We start from the raw sequence: 22,624 nt of genomic DNA on the forward strand, positions 1-22,624 counted from the left end.
ACCTGAAGGACAAATGCCTAAACCGGACAGTACAAGAAGCCACAGGTGGGCTGGCCAGCCTCAGCTCAGCTGGTGGATGGGGGTTTGGCTCCTAAGGTATTTTACAGTTCTGAGTTCACCATTAAAAAATGGACCTCCCGGATTTCCCTGGTTGTGCACTGGTTGAGAATCCGCCTGCCAATGCAGGGGACGCAGGTTTGATCCCTGGTCCAGGAAGATCCCACATGCCGCGGAGCAACTAAGCCCGTGCGCCACAACTACTAAAGCCCGCGCGCCCTAGGGCCCACGCGCCGCAACTACTGAAGCCTGCGCTCTCTAGGGCCCGAGTGCTGCAACTACTGAAGCCCGGGTGCTTAGAGCCCATGCTCTGCAACAAGAGAAGCCACCGCAATGAGAAGCCCGTGCACCACAACAGAGTAGCCTCTGCTCCCCGCAACTAGAGAAAGCCCGGGCACAGCAACAAAGACCCAAGGCAGCCAAAAAAAAAAAAAAAAAAAAAAAAGGACCTCCCATATAAAACTCTAGGTTTCTCAATTCTCTTGAAAAATAAGTTCTGGCAGCCTTGGGCCTGCATCCTGCACCTGAGACACCCCTCTAGATGGGGCCTCCCCTGTGGGTCACCAGCCCTGCCTGCCACCTTCGCTGGTCCTGAAGGCTTTTATCTCCATGACAGTTACTAAAACTTTCACTACAAAAAATTCCCTTGGATCCTGTCTTACCCCTCAGGGGCGGGACGGGGTTGAAGCACATCTGTGACCTCCAGTCAGGAGTCCACTCACCCCAGGAGGCACCAGAATCACTCCCAGCCAAGTGGCTACCCTGACGACTCATTTGATTCTTAAACAGTCTCACCTCAAATCAGCTCTCTTAAAGATACTGGTCATGCCCATCTCTGTCACAAAATACATGTGGCTGCTTAATAAAGAAACATGCTTTTTAAAAAATTTTTATTTTAAAATCCAGAGGCTGGCCCTTCAGTTGTGTGGAGGCTCTGGCCACGCCCTGGCCTCATTGGATCCTGACGTTCCCAGTTAGCGGGGAGTCTTCCCGCTCCAGCAGGACTCTTGACTTTTTAGAGCCAATAGAAACTCCTTGATTAAACTTCAACCGCTGGCTCAGGAATGTCCACACGGTACACTGAACAGCAGGCAACTCCCACTGAACGGGGGTTCTGAGGGCAGGGCTGATGCCCCCGGGAGGCTGGCCCAGACTCAGCCAATTCGTGCTGTCATCCTTGCGATTTGATGGAATTTGTTCGGCTGATCAAGCAGCACATCCTCTTTGACGAGAGCACCCGTTTCTGGTTGAGGACAGGGATAAAGCCGGATGTGGTTTTTTTACCTTTGAATGGCTGTTCTCGCAGCAGCAGGCCTGCTTTAGGAGAAGCTGTCACCCTCGCTGCCCACTCTGGCCACAGCTGTCTTCTGGTGGCGTCTTCTCTCCCAGACTTGCCTTCAGTTCGACTCTCCAAGCCAAGCATTGATGTGCGTGTCTATAGTGTGAGGCTTGGGTCGAGGCCAGCAGAGGGGCAAGTCCACCCGGCTGGGCCCCTGCAGCCCAGTGTGGAGGGCACTGGCTAGAGTCACGGATGCCACTGGCAGAGCCACAGACGCTCTTCCCCAGACAGACAATACACAACACTTCAAACTTCACACACATGACCACTGGGCAAGACGAACTTGGACGTGTGCTTTACTTAGGAGATGGGTGTGCTGACTCCAGGCAGTTGGGGGAGGAAGGCCACATCATCTTGAAGGGAGTGCGAGAGCTGTCTGGGGGGCTGGCTCGGAGGATGGCAGCAGTTCGGTGGCCAGCAAATGGGGAGGGAGCATCAAGGAAGGGGACACTGTGGGAAAGCCACTCAGAGCTTCAGAAGGACAGAGGAAGAAGGGCACCCGAGCTACCTGTTCTGGCTGCCCGGCGGGCCCACCAGTCACTTGGTTCACACCCACTGTGGACATCTGAGCTTTGCCTGAACATCTCCTGGGATGGAGAGAGGCTTTCCTCCCAAGGCAGGCTTTCCACTCCGGCCTGCGTTCGGGACAGTGCGTCCAGACACTGGGCTGAAATGTGTCTCCACAGCTCCCACTAATTCTTAACTTTCTGAGTCACAGATACCATCACCAATTTGGCAAAAGCTACGGGCACTCTTCCCCAGAAAACGGACGGTACACACAACACACATCACATAAATGATGGTGGCCAAGGCGAACTTGGATGTGTCCCTTGGGCACTGGGCCTGTAGGACTCGGACCAAATCCATCCTTCCTCCCCTGGGACAGTGTTTCACAACAAGGCCCACAGGGACCTCGTCTTCTTGTGGCCGTGTCCCTCCCTTATTTATCAGACACCACCAACCCGGGTCTGGTGCCTGAGGTCAGCAGGGAGCTCCGAGGAGCTGACTAACCCCAACCTCACGTAGTATCCCCTCGGGATGGACTCCAGCTCTGTCACCGCCAGGTGACATCTCTGCCTCTGTCCATCTCTACTCACCAGTGCCCTGCTCCTACCTGGATGACATGGCCCAACGCCAACCCAAGAAATAACACCACGCACTGCCATCTTCCTAAAGGTTGTTTTATTGTAAAACCATAAATACAACACTGACATGAAATCATTTAAGCAACTGATCCTCTCTAACCATTAAAAGGATGTCTTTTTACCTTGGCATCAACCAACCAGGAAATAATGTTGCAAGAATTCGGGGGGTAGGGGGTGCTGATTTCTGGGCGGGGGCTTTTGGCGATTTAAGGAACCAAGTGGAACCTTCCTCTTCTCCCTGGGAATGTCCCACTTTTGGACAAGAACAGACAGGTAAAAACAGCAACGTTTAAACAGCTCAGTTTTAAATTTTATTACTTTGTAAAAATCTTTTTTTTTTTTTTTTTTCCTGTTCCTTTCCTCCATTTGACATCAGTAAAAGTTTTAAACACCAGAAAACTGATTTGGCCGTAAATGGAGAAACGGTACCAAAACGAAATGAAACCCAAAATCCAAAGGACAAACAGAAAAGCCTAAATAAACCCTCAAGGTTGGTCTCGGGGGTTTACATATCACAAGAACTGTCAACTCAACCCCCATGCAATGTGACTCCTTGGAGAACTGTTGGGTCCACACCAACGACACAGGAGACCGCAAACAACGTCTTTTGTTAATTAACACAGCAAGGGTGACACTAGGTAACTTTTTTTTTTAAATACAGTACATGGTACACAGGGTCCCAAGATAACCCTGCATAAACCCCTTGTGGAGACTTGAGCCAAAGCACTGGCTGTTTATAAAAATATTGTGTTGCTACAAAAGTATAAATTAATGCTACCGGTATTAAGAAATATTAAACACATAAAACTTATAAGGATTAAGAAAAATATTCATTAATACCTGTAGAAAACTCTGGCCTAAAAAAGATATTTTTTTTGTGTTTGTTTTTTTGTAAATTTTTTTTTTTGTATTTTTTAAAGATGACTTGAGTTTCTTGCACTCGAAGAGAGAGACACAGTCAGCTGTGCCTACGGTATTGCCTAGAACGTCTTAACTACTGAGAAAGGATGAGGGTGCACACGCATGGGTACTGAGCGGGGCCTGGGAGGAGGGGCACCAAGGCTTTCTCAAGATTTACCTGATGTGAAAGAATCACCGACGCAAAGTTACGGGGAAAAGAAAAAGGGAGGATCATCAGAAAACAACTGAAAATAATTTATGCTTTTTAAAAAATATCTCTGCTTCAGGTGGTTGTACAAAATGATTTCCTGATGCTTGGCATCTGAATGACCCTGGACGCACTGCCCGGCGGGTCTGGGAGCCTCCAGCCCCGCAGGTCCCTCTGTCTCCAGCCCCGTGCCAGTCCACGAGCTCGCTCACCGCCTTGGAACCCGGCCACCCTGGCTGGGTGGGAGGGAAGGGTCCCAGGTGGGGACTGGCTGGCACCTGGGTTGTGGGAAGAGCCCCCTTTCTGGCTGGCATCAGACCCCACGGTCTCTTGCCAAGCTGGACTTCAGGAAGCGCCACAGGGATCCCAGGCCCCTGAGGTTGCGGACCAGGCTGGGCTGTGCCCCTTTAAGGAACTTTGGTTCGAAGAGTCAAGGTGCCCGGTGGGACGCATGGGTGGGGAGGGCCCCTATGGCTCCTGATGCTGACACCCAGCTGCAAACTCAGCAAATCCTTCTCTGTACAGCAGTTGAACCTTTAAAGCAATGCCCGTGGTGGTGAAGGGGCATGAATATAACAAACAGCAACCCGATGCCCTTCACCCTCATCAAAGCAGGAGCTGGTGCCTCTTCGCACAGAAACTACAGGGCCCCTCCAGGGAACGGCGGGGCTCCGCTGACCACGATCCTCAAACGCAAAGGAGAGAGGAAGAAAAACAACAACAAAATCCTCCAGAAAACCCTGAAAAGGGGAAACCGGGTGGGAAACAGAAGAGGGAAAACACTGTATCATTGGTTCACCATAACTGGCCTAGCAAACATTAGCCACAGTGAAGAGGGGGCAGGCCCCTTCCCAGTTCTCCCACTGGCCCGGCTGGATACAGGGGGGCCGAGACAGGAGCCCTCCACCCGCTGTCTCCAGAGGACAGCCTGAGCTTTACTTAGCCTCTGGGTTTCATCTAAACCAGCAGCCTTTCTAGAAGCCCTCCCTCAGGTACGTCCCAGGGACAGAGGCGCTGTCGCTGTGCCCAAGGCAAGGGGCAGAGCTATGAACTTGCCCGGCTCAGGGGGGCAGGAGGAGACTGCCGGCCGTGCTTTGGGTGCCTCCTCTTCCCGTCTCTGCAAGCACATCCATCGTCATGGCAACATCCAGGTACTGTCCCCTTCTGGGCCATTTCTCACAGGACCTCCCTTCTCCATCCACATCCCAGGTTCATTCCAAACCTTTCTTGTGAACCTGTGGCCCCCAAGAATGCGTGCTGAATCCCTGAATGCAGCTCTTCAGATGCCCACTTTCCAAGGAGTCTAGTCCAAGTGCAGGCGCAAGCCTAGAGGACCCCTAAAGGCAGAGGGTCCGCTTCACAGTGGAAAACACGCCTTGCAGAGTTTTTCTCTGGTGTTTCTCGAAAGTGCAGGAGAGAAAGGAGCAAACTGAAGAAGACGCTTGCCAGCCTACAGAGCTGGTGTCAAAAAAAGTCCTTCCCAGAAATCTGGAGACGCAGAACTTCTCAACTGTGTCATCGGACGGTCCTCTCCTCATCAGGAAACCTCAGCACCCTTTCCCCAGCCAAGAGCCAAACCCCGAACGCCAAGCATGAGGCTGTCAGGCAGGTTGGTGGCAAAGCGTCCTTGCCCGTGGACACAGCAGGTGGCTTTCTATGCCGTGAACCCCGAGATGAAGTGCGGCCAGAAAGGAGCTTTGCCCAGTGGCCCCTCTGTTTTGTTTCCTGGTTTCTAACTACCATCTGGAGGGAGGCCTGGCTGGTGGACCTGGGCACAGGGAAAAAGAACCACGTCGGCACAAGGGCATCCACTCACGACGACTGGGATGGCACCGCTGCTCTTGGTGGAGCCGAGACCCGCCAGTTACTTCAAGTCTGAGGGACCACCCATGAGGCTATGGTCCTTGGCTTGGGCTTTCGTGGTGAAGCCAACTGACTTCAGATGAGGGGGAAAACCCTGCAGAGTGGAGATGTGTTTTCTCCACCTCCCCTCTGGGGTCCGTGTATGTCAACGCAAAGGCCATTTCTGTCCTGGGAATCACATGGTTCAGGCAAGTTGTGTCCAAGTCAGCAGGCAACCGTCTTGAGCTGTAAAGTCCTAGAGTGGTCACAGAACTGGGAGGCAGAAGACAAAAACTTTCCAAAGGTCAATGCCGGGCTAGGGGCCGGGAGATGAACTGGAAGAGCCGACCTCAATCCTTTGGCTGAGCTAGAATTTGGATAGGGTGGATATTGCTGGAGATGAGGGGCCAGTGGCTGGACCTGTGAGATCTTTGGGTTTTATGAAGCTGTTCACTGCAACTGGCTCTGCACTATGGGAGCTGCCTGCATGAGAAAGCAGATGGAGGGGGCACCTTGGTACAGCCTTTCCCGTTGGCAACGAGTTTCTGAAGAACCAGAGGCTGCAAGAGAGAAATGACTACCTGCCACCTTGTTCCCGTATCTGGATGAGGCAGCCCCAGGAGACAGCTTTCCGAGACCTAGTGGCACTCACATCACACCTGCAGGGCACGCCAAGCCCTAAGGATTGAACTGAGGTGGAAAGGAGGAACAGGACAGGAGGTGACACATATGACTAGATAACTGGAATTTAGTAAGACTTGAATTTTTCTGAAGAGAAGAACGCTGATACCAGGGCTTGGTCCTGATGGCTTTGCAAGAAAGTGAAATGCCTATTTGCTGACTGAGTGGCCCCATAATGAGGCAACACCAGCACAGCTCCGCTCTAAGAAGAGGGAGGATGGGCTCCAAGGCTTGGCTCCCACTGACCACACAAAACGGGCAGCTCCCATCCTCCTCATGTGGTTCAGAGTGCCAGGTCACGGACCCTTCTCAGCAGCAAAGCAAAGCTGGAGGCCTTTTGCTGTAGGCATCTGTCACCCATCAGCAACCCTGCAGCCACCTTCTGGAATGCCCCCAAAAGTCTCATTGAAAAGTCTGCCAATGCTCCCATGTACTCTAGGAGGCGACATGAGGTGACTGTCCAGTGCAGATGGAGGCTCTTCTGACGGCGTGACCCCAATTGGAAGTGCTGTGGAGTTAACACCCAGAACTTCTCCGGGAGAGGAAATGGCATGGTGGTTCCTGAGACCATGGCTTGCTGGAGTGAATGGGGAAAACAGCCCACTTTGAATGCCTTTCAGCGTGTCCAAGACTCGGAGGGTTAGTTCTCACGAGGCAAAGTGAGCAGGCTTGACACCTGGGACAGTGTTCTGGTCCATGATCCTAAGCCTTGAGTTTTCAAATCAACTTTACTTCCCCAACTTTACTGCCACGGACCCGGGGGAGAGGGCCGCTGTACAGTGCTTCTTGTAGTCGAGGTATCTCACAGTTGAACAATGTTTTGTTACTAGGAAGGGATGGAGTGGACTTGGTCAACCCCCAAGATGGTAGAATGGGCCTTTGCAAACGGCCCCCCACGATGGTAGGCATCCTCAGCCTTGGTGTAACTATCTCTATCCCACAGTCGTGGGCGCTGGGGGGGATATGGGACCACCAGCACTTCATTCACTGAGAGGTGGGGTGGGAGACTGAGCACTGATCCTGACGGAACCACCTCTTCAGAGGGGAAAGGGTCACCCTGTTGGCATTTAGGCTGAGTGTGTGGAACCTAAACTGCTCACAGAGAAAAAAAGCCTAAAAACATCTTTCACAGCATCAAGTTGAATGTGGCCTAATGCCATTTCACCCTCAAAACATCCATCATTTGGCCCACAAGGCACCGTGCTCAACTACTGTCCTAGAAGGAGGGCTGAGGCTCGCGGGGGGACCCCCCCAGGGCTGTGGGCAGCGGACCCGCTGGAATCCCCGGTGTCCTGGGGAGAGGAGGCCGTGGGTCTGAGGTGTGATGGATGTGAACATGGATCAACTCAGGAGTCCCTGCTGAGCTGGAAGGGTCAGTGACGTGGCGAGTAGTGTAATGCACTCTGGGTATAGAAATCAGACATTCGCAGTACCAGACACAGCGAGCCAGGAGGGCGGTCTTCCGCTTACATTCAGGAGAACTCCTAAGCCACATGCTTCCCTATGGCTTCCACCGAACCCCACGTCTGTGAAACCTGTGACTCCAACCCCACTCCTGGTCTCCAAACAGCACAGCCAAGTTCATGGTCTTGGCTGTTCGAATACAGGAAAACTGGACTGTACAGGGAAGTCTAATAAAAACCTTAGGATACTGAATATACCACTGAGATGAGCTAGTTTACAGTGTGACTTGAGGAACAAAAAGGGCAATCAAAAAACAAACCAAAAAACCCTCCAAAATATAAGTTACAGACATTCAGTGCCTCCTAGCAGAGCCTAAATCAAATTTGAAACAAAAAAAAGTAAAAACTGCTAAAATGTTAGGAAAAAAATTATTAAGGAGTGGAGACAGTATCTATACCTCTTTGAAAAATGTCTTTTTTTTTCTATTTTATATTAAAAAGCAAAAGGTCAGCTTTATATTCTTAAAGTCTCCTTTCCTGATTTGGGGAGATAGATAGGTGTGTTTCTAAGGCGGCTGCCCCGTGACACCCAAGGGTATCACAAAGGCAGCAGCTCAATGCCCTGAAGGTGAACAAGAACAAAGTCCAGTGCAGAAGCTGTCCATCTGATGCAGTTTGGAGAATCCATGGCAGGGCAGCCGGGGAGGGGTGGGGTACAATAGGGTCAGGAAGGCTTGGGGAGGGGGATGGAGGGCAAGGGGGACCACAGAGTGAAGGACAGAGAGCGTCAAGTCACTTCAGATCTCAGCTGCCTGAACATTTTACATCAGTTTTCTACCAATCTGCGCACCTGAAAATGGAGTCTTTTAAAGCCCCCTTACTGAGAAAAGGAGGTGAAACATCTTCCCTCTTTCCCAAACACTCAGCTTTCCTGACACGCCCAGTTTAATGCACACGCGCCCACGAGCAGGCGTGCATACATGCACCAGGGGAGTATGTGTGTGCATGCGTGTGTGACACTTCTGCGGCCACGCAGATGAGCACAGCCGCCCACGCCCAAAGTGCGCACGCGTGATTGTGTACACACATGCACACACACACTGAAAAAAGCACTTAAGTTTCTAGGGGGCATTTATAATGAGGTCCACAGTGTTTAGAACTTAAATTCCTTTTTCTTTGTTTGCGACAGTGTTGTGTGGTTTTTTTTTTTTTTTTTTCCTAACGTTCTCTTCTTTTTTCTTTGTTCTTTCTTTTCATCCGGAAGTCTTAAAGCATGTTGGATTTCAGAAACATGAGTTTGTTCATATCTTCTGGACTGAGCAGTCGCCTCCTTTTGATGAGAAGTGCTTGTTCACACATATTTACACACCCGCTCCTGGCCCCCACGGCCGGCACCGCGAGGAGCCAGAAGGCGAGCTTGGCGAGTTTTGTGTGCTTTTGGGTCACGCACGACCAGTACTGGAAGAGATCCGGGGTGGCCTGGAAGAGGGGCTCCTGCAGGTAATCGTACACTTCGTTCTTCCCGAGCCGGTCGTCCTCCTGGGCGGCGGGGTTCTCGCCGGGGGCGGAGCGGGGCTTCTTGGCGGCGGGCTCGAAGTCGGCCTCCTCGGTCCAGGACTCCTTGACCTCGCTGATGAGCTCGCACACCTTGCCGATGATCTCCTCGTGCTGGTAGGGCGGGACGGGCCGCAGCTTCTGCTGTGGGTCCAGGATCATGGCCACCTTGTGTGCCGGGTGCACCTTGAAGTTCTCCTTGAGCGCCTCCAGGAAGAGGTGGCAGAGCTTGCTGACGGTGCCCGCGTCGTTGGCCTTGGCCGTGAACAGCTTCTCCAGCCTGACGTAGGTGGGCAGCACCAGCTGCAGGGTGGGCTGGCTCTCGTTGCTCAGCTCGATGACCGCCTGCTTCACCGGCGTCAGGATGGCGGCCAGGTTGCTGAGCAGGTGCTTGTTGAGGCTCTGGATGAGGTTCATCTTCTTGGCCCGGCTGTAGAACTCGCAGATCTGCTCGTAGCGCTCGTGCACCAGCAGCAGCGAGTCCGTGACCGAGTTCCAGCAGGGCGGCGGCGAGGTCTCCTCCAGCGAGCCGAAGGTCTCCTTGGCGAGGCCGGTAGAGCCCGCCAGGTCCTCGCACACATTGAGCAGCTCGATGACCTCGTGCATGCTGCGGGCCTGCAGCGTCCGCTTGCTCAGCACGCTCTGCACCACCGAGTTCAAGGCACAGGCTGAGCAGCGAAGGCACATGCCGGCCTTGGAGAAGGCGGATGCGCTCACCCGGCAGTCTGTCACGTACACTGTCCTGATCTCCGACATCACGAACTCCGACAGCACATTCTGCACCCAGTGGTGCACCAGGTCGCCGCTGTCGCGAATGTCCGCGCCCTTCACGCCCAGCACATAGCTCTTGATGTGGTTGCCCTCTGCCTGGTAGGCCGTGAGGATGTAGCAGGAGTCGGGGCCGACGCTCTGCGAGTGGCAGGTGACGCCGATGCCCAGGCAGGCGTTGCTGCCCAAGGCGCACGTCACCTTCACCTTCACCTGGTTGTACATGCGCGGCAGGTGCTTCAGCGCCAGCGTGTTGAAGTTGCCCAGGATCTCGGTGACTGAGAAGGCCCCGTAGCGGGCGCCGCTGTCCACCAGTGTCTGGGCCAGCTTCAGGAACTCCTTCCCGCTCACCACGCTCAGCGCGCCCAAGTCGGCACACATGACCCGCAGCAGCCGCTCTGCGATGTTCTGCCGCTCCTTCTCGGGGATCATGCTGTTAGGTGTTAAACCACTGGTCGTGGCTGGCAGGGGACACAAAGAGAGGTGTGATTAACCCTGCCAGTCAAGGCTCCTTGGTCTGGCAATGGCCTAATACTCAAGCATCTAGTATTAGGAATTATGAACAGATTTCATCTTGCACACAAACTGATGGTCTTGGCAGTCTTTAACATGTGACAGTCTCACAGGAATAAAGTTCTGTGATTGATTAGTAATGCCTGCCGTGAGCATGGGAATTGACTGTAGTGATATGTGTGCAAATACTTGTTGCATGTCCTTCACCTTGACCTCTGAAGCCAACCAGTCTTACATCTTCCTCAATATAGGAATGGCCTCTAACACAGGAGTCGCTAGTGAATAAGATACATGAGGCCACAGTGTCAGGAAAAAGCAGACAAGAGAAATGGTGGAGAGTGGATTTGGATTCTAATTCTGATTCTGTCACTAATTTGTGTTCTCTGACCACAAACAGATCACCTCTCCCCAGGCCACCTCTGTCCATCCCATGAGGTCAGAATTCCCACCAATGAGGTCTCAGGCGTGAAAGTGCTTTGGAAACCATGATGCGTGGTCTTGCACCACCATGGGAGACACACAGGGGTGGGGATGTGGGAGCAGAGGGGAACAAGCTGGGGTTGGGGGGGAGGCCTCTGGAGGAGGGTGTAGTAGACTTCCACCAGCCCCCGGGTCTGCCCAGGAAAGACCTACTGTTGTTGGCACTGTTCCTCTGGGCCTGGGGCTTCCACTTCTCCTCCACGACAGCAGGGGGCGATCGGGACTGGTTGGAGGCGATGTTGTTCTCGTTGTCCGCTGCGGGCACAAAGGGGACAGTGTGTTTCCCTGAAGTGCAAGAGGCCTGCCGGCTCACCAGGCGAGGAGAACTAGAGCATGCAGGTGAAGGCAAGACTGGCCTCTGGGACTCAGGCCTGGGTTCAAATCCGGGCTCCTAAGACAACTATCTGAGGCCTGCAAAGCCTCATTTTCATCACTTGGAAAGCACTCAGGGAATGGGAACCGCTGTGTCCCGAGTCTGGCTGGGAGGCCCCCCCCGCAACACAAAGTTCTAGCTCTGAGACCCAGGAGGGGGTGCCCATTACACCCCAAGAGGCCAAAAGCATCTCACACTCTTGCTTCTTTAAAGTGTGCCTTTTCGTCTTTTTAGTATATTTTAAACTTAAATGAACACAACAAAACCAAAGCCCTATACGACATAAAGTATACAATTCTCAACCTCCTCATTACATGTAGGAAGTGGAAACCAAAGTCTAGATACAGGAAAGGATTTGCCCAGGAAAACACAGAAAACCAGCAGCAGAGCTGGGATGGACATCCCAGGTCCCCAGGTTCCTAGCTGCCTCCTCCCTGCATTTCCCTAATTTTTGTTAACGTGTGCATATGCAGCCGTATTCAGTTTTAAGTAACGGGCAGGTGCCATACTCTATGCACGGTTACTCCTTGACATTTTTGTAGGATCATATCTGAGTGGAAATGGTCTGAGTTACATGCTTGTCATCACAAATGGCCACACAATCTTTTATCACACAATATTCCACAAATTGCTTAACTACACTCCAAGTCCTAAGTTTCTGGGCTGTGCCGTTTACAATATTACTATTCTGCTACAAACCTACTTGCCTAATATTCTAATATTGTTTCTCTGTGCTCTTTGGCTGTTGCTGTGGGTGTATTTCCTTGAGACCTCATCTTACAGGTAGAATTCACAACCTGAGGATATGAATGGGTCAGTAGCCTCTGTTCAGGGTTGCCAGACATCTTTCTTCCATTCTTCTCAGTTAAAGGCATCAGGCCTTAGAGGTCAAGGCCACACTATTCATACCTAGAGAAGAGACTTCCCCAACTTCTACATATTCAGTCAACCCTGCAAGACTAGTCAAGAGACTCTGGGATGTGCACTCAAGGAATATTTTGCAGCCACTAGAAAGGTGGTCATGTAGACTGGAGCAACGTGGGAAAATGCGTAAGATAATGAAAAGCAAGCTTTAATCATAATGTCATATGTATTATTTGTAGATACATATTTTAGGCTCACAAGTCAAATAACGAACAAATCTATGCATCAAAAAAAGATGGGGAGGGGACTTTCACTCCTGCCCTCCAGATGCAAACACCTGCTAATCATGATGATATGACTGCTTTCAGACAGGCAACCCAGGGTGTGATCCCAGAAAAAGAAACAAATGTGGTGAGCTCTCTGACTGTGCGACTTACTGCCTGGAAGCAGTTTTCAAGCTGCTGCGTAGGACCAGGGAACTGAACAGAGCCCAGCGGTCCCCTTGAAGAGACAGAGATTAAAGTTCAGGCAGGCCCAAGACAGCTAGAATTTACAGGAAAAAGTACCAAAGAGGAGGGAGTTACAAAAAGAGAGAGCTCTGGAGATTACAATGGGGTTCCCTGGAGTCTTTGCTGTAGCTAATCTGCCTATGCATAGGGTCAAATTCCACAGGACTAGGGAAAGAATCACTAAAATGCAGTAGGCCGGTAACTCCCAGGGCTCCCACGTGGGGGAAATCATCTGCGTCCCCTCAACCAGAATGGAAAGACCTCAATGCATGAGAAATACTATGGGGCTAAATTAGCCATAGACTAAGCCACTAGATCTGCCCTAATACACTTAAAGAGCAAGCCTCCAAAGTATTAAGGTGATCCCAAGTAACAAACTGTAAGCCAAGTTTAATACTCTTAAAAAATACAAAATCTAGCATCTAACACTATAAAATTCACAGTGTCATTCGTCTAATAAGTACCAGACATTCAAAATAGTAGGAAAATATGACCTATAACCAGGAGACAAACCAATCAATAGAAACAGACCTAGAAAGGACAGAGATGATGGAATTAGCCAATGAGGAGCTTACAACAGCTGTTGAAAAAAAATCAGTGAAGCTGGAGACAGAGCAAAAAAACTACCCAATGAAAACCAGAGAGAGTAAAAGGTTGAAAATAAATAAATGGAGCATGGACAATGTTAAGTAGTTTAACATAAATATAATTGGAGTCCCAGAAAAAGGGGGTGAGGCAGAAAAAACATTTGAAGAAACGGCCAGAATCTTTCCAAATTGGATGAAAACCATAAAACCAGGTTCTAAAAGCTCAATTGACCCCAAGCAGAAATACATAAAGAAAACACCACCAAGGCACAGTATCATAATCAAATTGTTGAAAACCAATGACAAGAGAAACTCTTAAAAGCAGCCAGAGAGGGGGAAAAATTAAGTACAGGGGAACAAAAATAAGAATAACAATAGACCCAGCAGGTAACAGAACAAAGTATTAAAAGAGAATGTCAACCAAAAATTCTAAATGTCCATCAATAGATGAATGGATAAAGAAGATATTTATATTATATTTATATTTATAATCTAAATTTATATAATATAAATTATATTTATACAATGGGATATTACTCAGCCATAAAAAAGAATGAAATAGTGCCATTTGCAGCAACATGGATGGACCTAGAGATTATCATACTAAGTGAAGTAAGCCAGACAAATACCATATAATATCACTTATGCGTGGAATCTAAAATAATGATACAAATGAACTTATATATCAATACAAAACAGAAACAGACCCACAGACACAGAAAACAAACTTATGGTTACCAAAGGGGAAAGGCGGGGAGGGATAACTGAGAAGTTTGGGATTAACATATACACACTACTATATATAAAATAGACAAACAACAAGGACCCACTGTATAGCACAGGGAACTATACTCAATATTTTGTAATAACCTGTAAGGGAAAAGAATCTGAAAAAAAGATATGTATGTATGTATAACTGAATCACTTTGCTGTGCACCTGAAACTAATGCAACATTATAAATCAACTATACTTCAATTTTAAAAAAACACAAAAATATTTTTAAAATAAAATAAGGAAATTCTAAATCCAGTGATACTATCTTCCACAAATGGAGGTAAAATAAGGACCAAAAAAAAAAAAAAAATCATACCTGCAACTGTAAGAAATGTTAAAAGAAGTTCTCTAGTTATTAAAAAAAAATGACATCAAATAGGAATCTGGATCTAGAGAAAGAAATAAAGAGTTCTGGAAACTGTACATGAATGGATATAAAAAGTGTTTTCCCTCATTTTTAATCTCTTTAACAAGACAACTGACTGCTCACTGGAAAAAAATAACAATGAATTGTGGTAATTATATGTAGAAATAAACCATATGTTAACAATAGAAGAAAGACTAGGAAGGGGAAATAGAAGATTGTGTTGAAAGTTTTCCACACAATATGAAAAGGCTAATAGCCTTTAAATGTAGACTTGATAAGTTAGAAATGCATAGTTTAAAACCCAAATAGACTATAAAAAAAAACAACAAAGAGTTATAGCAAATAAATCCATTGTAGAGATAAAAATGGAACCATAAAAAATTCTCAGTCCAAAATAAGGCAAAAAATTAGAGAAAAAGGAATAAGCTACAAATGAAACAATTAGTAAACAAATACGAAAATGGTAGATTTAAACCCAATAATACTGAAATCACATTAAATTTAAATGGTCTCCACATTTCAAATAAAAGTAGACATTGTCATACTTAATAAAAAAGCAAGACCCCATGAGATGCTATCTATAAGAAACCTATTTAAATATGAAGACATGGATAAGTTAAAAAAGGTTAAATAAAGGTATACCATACAAACAGTAATGAAGAGAAAGGTGGAGATGCTTGTGATAGTATTATAGAAAAACCAGACCTCAGAACAAGAAATATGACCAGGGGTAACAAGAGACCCTGCATAAAGGGGTCTAATCACCAAGAATATATACTAATCCTAAGTGTGTGTGCAAGTGATAACAGAGCATTAAACCACATGAAGCAAAAGCTGAGAAAACTGAAAAAAGAAATAGATAAACCTACAACTGGAAATTTCAACTGTTTTCTCTCAGTAATTGTTCCTCTCATGAGAAAAGAGAAAAAAAAAGACTGAATATAAATGAACAGAGAGTGAACAACATCAAGCAGTCCCATATACATATAACTAGATTACCAGAAAAAGGAGGTGGAATAGAAAAATACTGAAATCATATAAAGTATAGTCTCTGACATAACTGAATTAAATTAGAAATCAACAACAAAAAGATATTTGGAAAAATTTCAACTATTTGAATATTAAACATCACAGTTGTAAATGACCCATAGGTCAAAGAAACATAAGGGAGATCAGAAAATGTTTTGAACTAAACATTAAAACATAACATTTCAAAATTTGTGGGATACATCTAAATAAATGTTACTTATAACATTAAAGAATTATATCAGAAAAGAATAAACACTCAGTGTTATAAAGCTTCTACACTAAGAGATCTGAAGAGTAAGTTTAAAGAGTAAGTTGAGTCTAACATAAGAAGAAGAAAGGAAATAATACAGATAAAAGCAGAAATGAATGAAACAGAAGATGGATAAACACAATAGAGAAAAATCGATGAAACGAAAAGCTAATTCTTTGTAGAGATCAGTAAAATTGATAAACCTCTAACAAGAAACATTAAAAAAAGAAAAAGAGGACACAAATTATCAGTAGCAGGAGTAAAAGAAGGGGACATCACTACAGATGCTACACATATTAAAGGGTTTAAATTGATGATGAACAACTTTAGGCCAATAAATTCAACCACTTAAGTGAGGGGAAAAAAAAAACAAAAACAAAACAAAACCCTAAAAAATATAAAGTACCAAAGTTCACTCCAGAAGAAACAGGTAACCTCAAATCTCTTAAGTTCTATTAAGTTCTGAATTTCTTAACTATTAAGAAATTCAGTGCATAGTTTACATAATTTCCCACAAAGAAAATTCCCATATGGGTTCACTGGAAAGTTTGACCACATATTTAAGGAAGGAATAATACAAATTCTAAACAAATTCTCCCAGAATTAGAAGAGGAAAGAACATTTCCCAAATCATTTTATAAGGCTGTCACTACCCTGATCCAAAACTAGAGAAAAAAATTACAAGAAACTACAGACCAACATCCTTCATAAACATATACACAAAAATCCTTAACAAACTATTAGCAAGCTAAATATAGTAATACATAAAAATAGCAACACATCATGGGAGTTCCCTGGCAGTTCAGTGGTTAGGACTCAGCGCTTTCACAGCTGTGGCCCGGGTTCAACCCCTGGTCGGGAAACTAAGATCTCGCAAGCCATGTGGCCAAAAATAAAAAATATAAAAATAAAAATAATAACATATCATGAATAAATGAAGCTTACCCCAGAAATAGAATAGTTACAGAAAACCAATCAGTGTAATTCCCTATACTAAGAGGAAAACAAAAATAAGAAAAATCATCTCCATAGATATAAATGCACTTTAAGATGTGATAAAATTCAATACCCACCTACAATACAAAATCTCAGCAAACTAGGAAGAGAAGGAAACTTTCTCAACCTCATAAAGGACATCAAAAACAAAAAACAAGAAACAAAAAACAACCAAGTTTACTGATCTGATAGAAATAAAAAGGATTATAAGGAAATACTATGAACAGTAGTATTCCAACTAATTAGATGACCTGGATGAAACAGACAAATTCCTAGAAAGACACAAACTACTAAAACTGATTCAAGAAGTAGAAAATCTGGATAGATCTATTAAAAAGACTGAATTAGTAGTCAAAACACCGACCATAAAAAAGAAAAGTAAAGGAAAGCCCAGGCTCAGATGGCTTCATCAGTGAATTCTATAATACGTTAAAAGAACCCTTCACAAATTCTTCTGAAAATAGAAGAGAAGGGAACACTTCTCAATTCATTCAATGAGGCAGGTATTATTCTGATACCAAAACAGGACTAAGAAGTCACAAGAAAAAACAAACTATAGTCCACTATGCCTTATGAATATAGACACAAACATCCTTAATGAAATAGAGGAGACCAAATCCAGCAACATATACAACAGGTTATACACCATGATCAAGTGGTATTTATTCCAGGAATACAAGGTTAGTTCAACATACAAAAATCAATACCATATTAATAGAATAAAGGACAAAAACCACACGATAATTTCAATAGATGCAGAAAAATTATTTGACAAAAATCCAACACCTTTCATGATAAAAACACTCAACAAACTAGGAATTGAAGGGAACTTTTTCAACTTGACAAAGGGCATCTATGAAAAACCCACTGCCAACATCATAGTTAATGGTTAAACATGAAAAACTTTCCTCTTAAGATCAGGAACAAGATAAGAATGTCCACTCTATTTTATTCAACATGTATTAGAGGTTCTAGCCAGGTCAATGAAAGAAAAAAAGAAAGAATAAAAAAGAAAAGAAAAATAAAGGGCATCCACATGAATGGAAGAAGTAAAATTATCTCTACTTACAGATTACAGATGACATGACTGTGTGTATAGAAAATCCTATGGAATACACACACACACACACACACACACAACTATTAAAACTTATAAATAAGTTCAGCAAGGTTTCAGGATATGAGATCAATATACTAAAAAAAATCAATTATATTTCTCTACGTTAGCAATGAACACCCCAAAAATTAAATTAAGGAAATAATTCCATTTATAATAGCTTCTAAAAGAATAAAATACTTAGGAATAAATTTACAAAAGAAGTATAAGACTTATACACTTAAAACTAAAAACATTATTGAAAGAACTCAAATAAGACTTAAATAAATGAAGAGGCATCCCATGTTCAAAGACTGGAAGACAATATTGTTAAAACGGCAATATTCCCCAAATTGATCTAGATTCAACACAATCCCTATCAAAAGTCCTGCTGTCTTTTTTGCAGATATTGACAAGTTGAGCCTAAAGTTTATGTGACACAGAATAGCCAAAACACTCTTGAAGAAGAACAAAGTTGGAGGGCTTAGACTTCCTGATTTCAAAGCTGTTATAAAGTCACAGTAATCCAGACAGTGTGGTACTGGCACAAAAACAGACATACAGATCAATGAAACAGAATTCAGAATCCAGAGATAAAGCCTCACATTTACAGTCAATTGATTTTTGACAAGGGTGCCAGGACAATTCAATGGGGGAACAAATAGTCTTTTTTAAAATGGTGCTGGACAACTGGATATCCACATGCAAAAGAATGAAGCTGGGCCCCTACCTCATACCACATACAAAAGTTAACACAAAATGGAATACAGGCCTAAACATAACAGTGAAAACTATAAAACTCTTATAAGAAAACAGAGGAGTTAAGTCTCTGTGACCTTGGGTTAGGCAATGATTTCTTACATATGACATCAAAAGCATAAACAATGAAAGAAAAAATAGGTAGTCGTCATCAAAAATTTTTGTGCTCAAAGGACAGCATCAAGAAAGTGAAAAGACAACCTACAGAATGGGAGAAGACATTTGTAAATCATATATCTATAGAGGCCTCGTATATAAAGATAAAAAGATCTCTTACAACTCAATAATAAAAAAACAAAAAAACCCAATTAAACAATGGGCAAAGGATCTGAAGAGACATTTCTCCAAAGAAGATATTTAAATGGCCAATAAGCACATGAAAAAGTGTTCAACATCATTTGTCATCAGGAATACACAGATTAAAATCACAATGAGATATCCCTTACTGCACTAGAATGGCTATAATCAAAAAGTCAGATAATAACGAGCGTTATCAAGGATGTGGAGAAATTGGACCCCTCATACACTGTTGGTGGAAATGTAAAAATGGTGTAGCCACTTTAGGAAACAGTATGGCAGTTCCCTAAAAGGTTAAATATAGAGTGACCAAATGACCCAGCATTTCTACTCCTAGGTATCTACCTAGTAGTTAAAAACATTGTAAAGCAATTATACGCCAATAAAGATGTTAAAAAAAAAAAAAATTGTCCACACAGGGACTTGCACTTGGGCATTCATAGCAGCTTTATTCGTAATAGCTCCAAACTGGAGACAGCCTAAATGTCCATCGGTAGGGGAATAGATAAAACAAATTGTGGTATATCCAAACAACAAAATACTACTCAGAAATAAAAAGAAATACTGATATCATAGAACAACACGGATGAGTCTCAAAAGTATGCTAAGTGAAAGAAGTCAGCCACAAATGACTAAATATCATATAATTCCATTTATACAAAATTCCAGTAAAGGCAAAACTATAACAAAAGAAAGCAGACAGTGGTTGCCAGGGTGGGGGCCTGGGAAAGGGACTTGCTGCGAAGGGAACTTTTTGGGTTGATGGTAACACTATACATTGTGCTTGTGATAGTGGATAAATGACTATGCGTTTATTAGAACCCATCAAACTGTACTCTTAAAATTGGTGAATTTTATTTATGTAAATTATATCTCAATAAATCTGATTTTAAAATAGACTGAAAAGAAACCATTAAAAGAGTAACAGTTGGGCTTCCCTGGTGGTGCAGTGGTTAAAAATCCACCTACCAATGCAGGGGACACGGGTTCGAGCCCTGGTCCGGGGGGATCCCACATGTCGCGGAGTGGCTAAGCCTGCGCACCACAACTGCTGAGCCTGCGCTCTGGAGCCTGTGAACCACAACTGCTGACCCTCGCGCCTAGAGCCCGTGCTCCTCAACAAGAGAGGCCACTGCGGCGAGGGGCCCGTGCACCGCGGCGAGGAGGGGTCCCCGCTCGCCTCAACTAGAGAAACGCCCACGCGCAGCGACGAAGACCCAGCGCAGCCAAAAATAAAAAGAACAAAAAACAAAAAACCATTCACTTTATAGCAGTACACCATATATACTCAATAAATATTTGTAAAAAAAAAAAAAAAAAGTAACAGTGGTTAACTTTGAGTAGTGAGATTATGGCTGAGTCTTCATTTTGTCATTTCTCTGCATTTTCCCAATTTCCTTTAATGAATAGACCTCACGTGTAGAAAAGAGAAACACAAATTTTAAAATGGAAACCAGCAGCCATTCTTACTGACTTTCTCTGCTGGAGTATAGAGATTTGGAAGCCCCGGATTTGAACCGGGCTTTGGGTAGCTGAGTATTATAACCTTGAGTTAGGCACTTCAATTCTCTAGGGCTCAGTTTCCCCTCCTCCTTCCAAAATCCTGGGGCTGGGCAAGCTGCAGGGCGATTCCCTCATTCCCTGCCTTTCTGCAAGGCTTGAAATCGGGATTACTCAACCTCTAATTAGAGAATGATGTCTAGCATGGCTTATTAAAAAAAACTTTTTTTCTCGTTATCTCACAGATAATGCTGCTACTAAATGGGTGAGGTACTCAGTAAATGCTCTATAGCTTGAGCTGGAAACAAGGTTTACTCAGTGTGTACCACAGATACACATGCTCACACACGTACAGATACACAAACATCTGTAAAGGGCGGGACGCAAAGCTGGAATAAAGGCTGTCTCCCAAGGAGGGACCAGTTGCAGGAAGAAGAAAGCAGTTGTTTCTAGCAGGGGATGGAAAAAGAGAAACCTGCATTATTCAGTCTTATTTTAGAACGTGCCATAGCCCTTAATACTTTACATACATCATCTCCAGGACCCTCACCCAGCCTGTGGAGAATGGTGATCAGCCTACTTTACAGATGAGAAGACCGATGCCCAGAGAGGTGAAGTAGCTCAAAGGGATCAGAAATTAAATGTGGCCATTCCCAAATCCTACCACTCTGAGTTGCCAACTTGCTTGCCTCCTGGGAAAGTCCCCAGGCCTCACTTAGCTGCAGTCCCCCGACTACTTGAAAAGAGGCTAGAAGAGATGACCTCTGAGGGGGCTTCCGCCATCGCTAATCCTCCACCCCATCTACCCTGCTGAAGAGGGTGGTTGTTGAGAGCACCGGCTCTGGAGTTCATGGGAGGGTCAGAATCCTGGTCTGATACTGTGGCTGCAGAGTGGCTTCCTTCCGCAGAAAGGAAGTTTATTATCGGGAATTACCCTGTGCCATTCAGCAGCCTCTTAATGAGATTGCTGTTATTCGAGGCTGATCCCCCTTATCAGCAGCGCTGTGAACTGCGCAGATCATGACGCTTAATTTCTCTCTATGGAGTCAATCCTTTAATCCCGACTCAGCCTGGCTGGGATTCAGCCTGGCTTTGCACTGGATTGCGGGCAAGGCATTCTCTGCCAGCACTGAACCAGAACAAAGCAGCCCAAAGCTCTTCTCGGAAAACAAGTTGGGATGCTTAGGGGAGGTGGGGCACCCACAGGCGCACCCTTGATTTGCATGTTAATGGCCTCCGCCCAACTGCCTGAGGGACAGAGAAGCACTGGCACCCAGACTCTTCCTTAATTAGGGCTCAGCTTCCAGAGCTGGCAGAGGGGCGGAGGGTTTCAGAGGAGAAGGGAGCAGAGACAGGGCCCTGGGGGTCTCGGGCCCAAGCGCTGTGCTCAGGCAGTGGTCCCCAGCAGCCTTCTAACTTTGGCTACTGGTTCCCCACGGGGTCAAGTCTAAGTGCTCTGAGTGCGTTCAAGGCCTTCCCTGGTGCAGGATGGCTGACAGCAAAGGCAAGCTGGAGGTGTGAGACACGTGAAGACGGAACCTTGGCGTAAGGAGGGCAGCTGGAGATTGCAGGTCTGTGTGCCCTTGTTTTAGAGATGGAGACTCGGTGGCGGGGGGCGACGACAAAGTTTCCTGCCTGAGGTCACATGGTATAGAGACACATCGGTTAGAGAGGACTGGAAATCACGTGTCATGGCAGCCGATCCAGCTCTGACGACAAAGTTTCCTGCCTGAGGTCACATGGTATAGAGACACATCGGTTAGAGAGGACTGGAACTCACGTGTCATGGCAGCCGATCCAGCTCTGCACTGATTTTATTTTATTATTCTTATTTTTAAATTTTTTGGCCGTGCCGCGCAGCATGTGGGATCTTAGTTCCCCGACCAGGGATTGAACCCGCACCCCTTGCATCGGAAGCACATATTCTTAACCACTGGACCACCAGGGAAGTCCCTGCACTGATTTTAATGAGTACACTAGAAATAAATTAACTCCCTCCCACCCAAAATCATGCAAATTGGTGCCTAGTGTACAGCAGATACCCAACAGATATATGCTGCATAAATGAATGAATGAAGAGGGGTCACACTAACAGAACAGCACCTGCCTGAAGAGCATCTCTCCCTGTAATACTCTGTGCTAGTCAGGCCAGACCTGGAAGGTGATATGAAAGATTCAGAAACCTAAGAAAGAGACAAGCAATAACTAACAACAACAACCACAGTGACAGCAGCTAAGCAAACACTCAGTCTCTTCCCTGGTCAGCTCCTCTTTGGCCTTTACTGAACCACCGTCTGTGTCAGGCGCTTTTCTCACATCACCTCCAATGCCT

General features: G+C 45.7%; 1 protein-coding gene across 12 annotated transcripts in view; it reads right to left on the bottom strand.

Moving 5' to 3' along the window:
• Window positions 1–2,695: 2,695 nt before the first annotated feature.
• The window catches only part of ZNF618 (zinc finger protein 618), a 181,811-nt gene continuing 161,882 nt past the window's right edge, over window positions 2,696–22,624 (bottom strand). For all 12 annotated transcript variants that reach the window (XM_068552657.1, XM_068552647.1, XM_068552653.1 and 9 more), the window contains 2 exons: window positions 11,044–11,145; window positions 2,696–10,358 (listed from right to left, as the gene is read on the bottom strand). In XM_068552657.1, coding sequence (XP_068408758.1) covers window positions 8,842–10,358; window positions 11,044–11,145 — 1,619 coding nt within the window. In that variant the 3' untranslated portion in view covers window positions 2,696–8,841. The remainder of the gene's footprint in view (window positions 10,359–11,043; window positions 11,146–22,624) is intronic.

This window comes from Eschrichtius robustus, chromosome 10 (genome assembly GCF_028021215.1).
Source record: "Eschrichtius robustus isolate mEscRob2 chromosome 10, mEscRob2.pri, whole genome shotgun sequence".
Taxonomy (NCBI): domain Eukaryota; kingdom Metazoa; phylum Chordata; class Mammalia; order Artiodactyla; family Eschrichtiidae; genus Eschrichtius; species Eschrichtius robustus.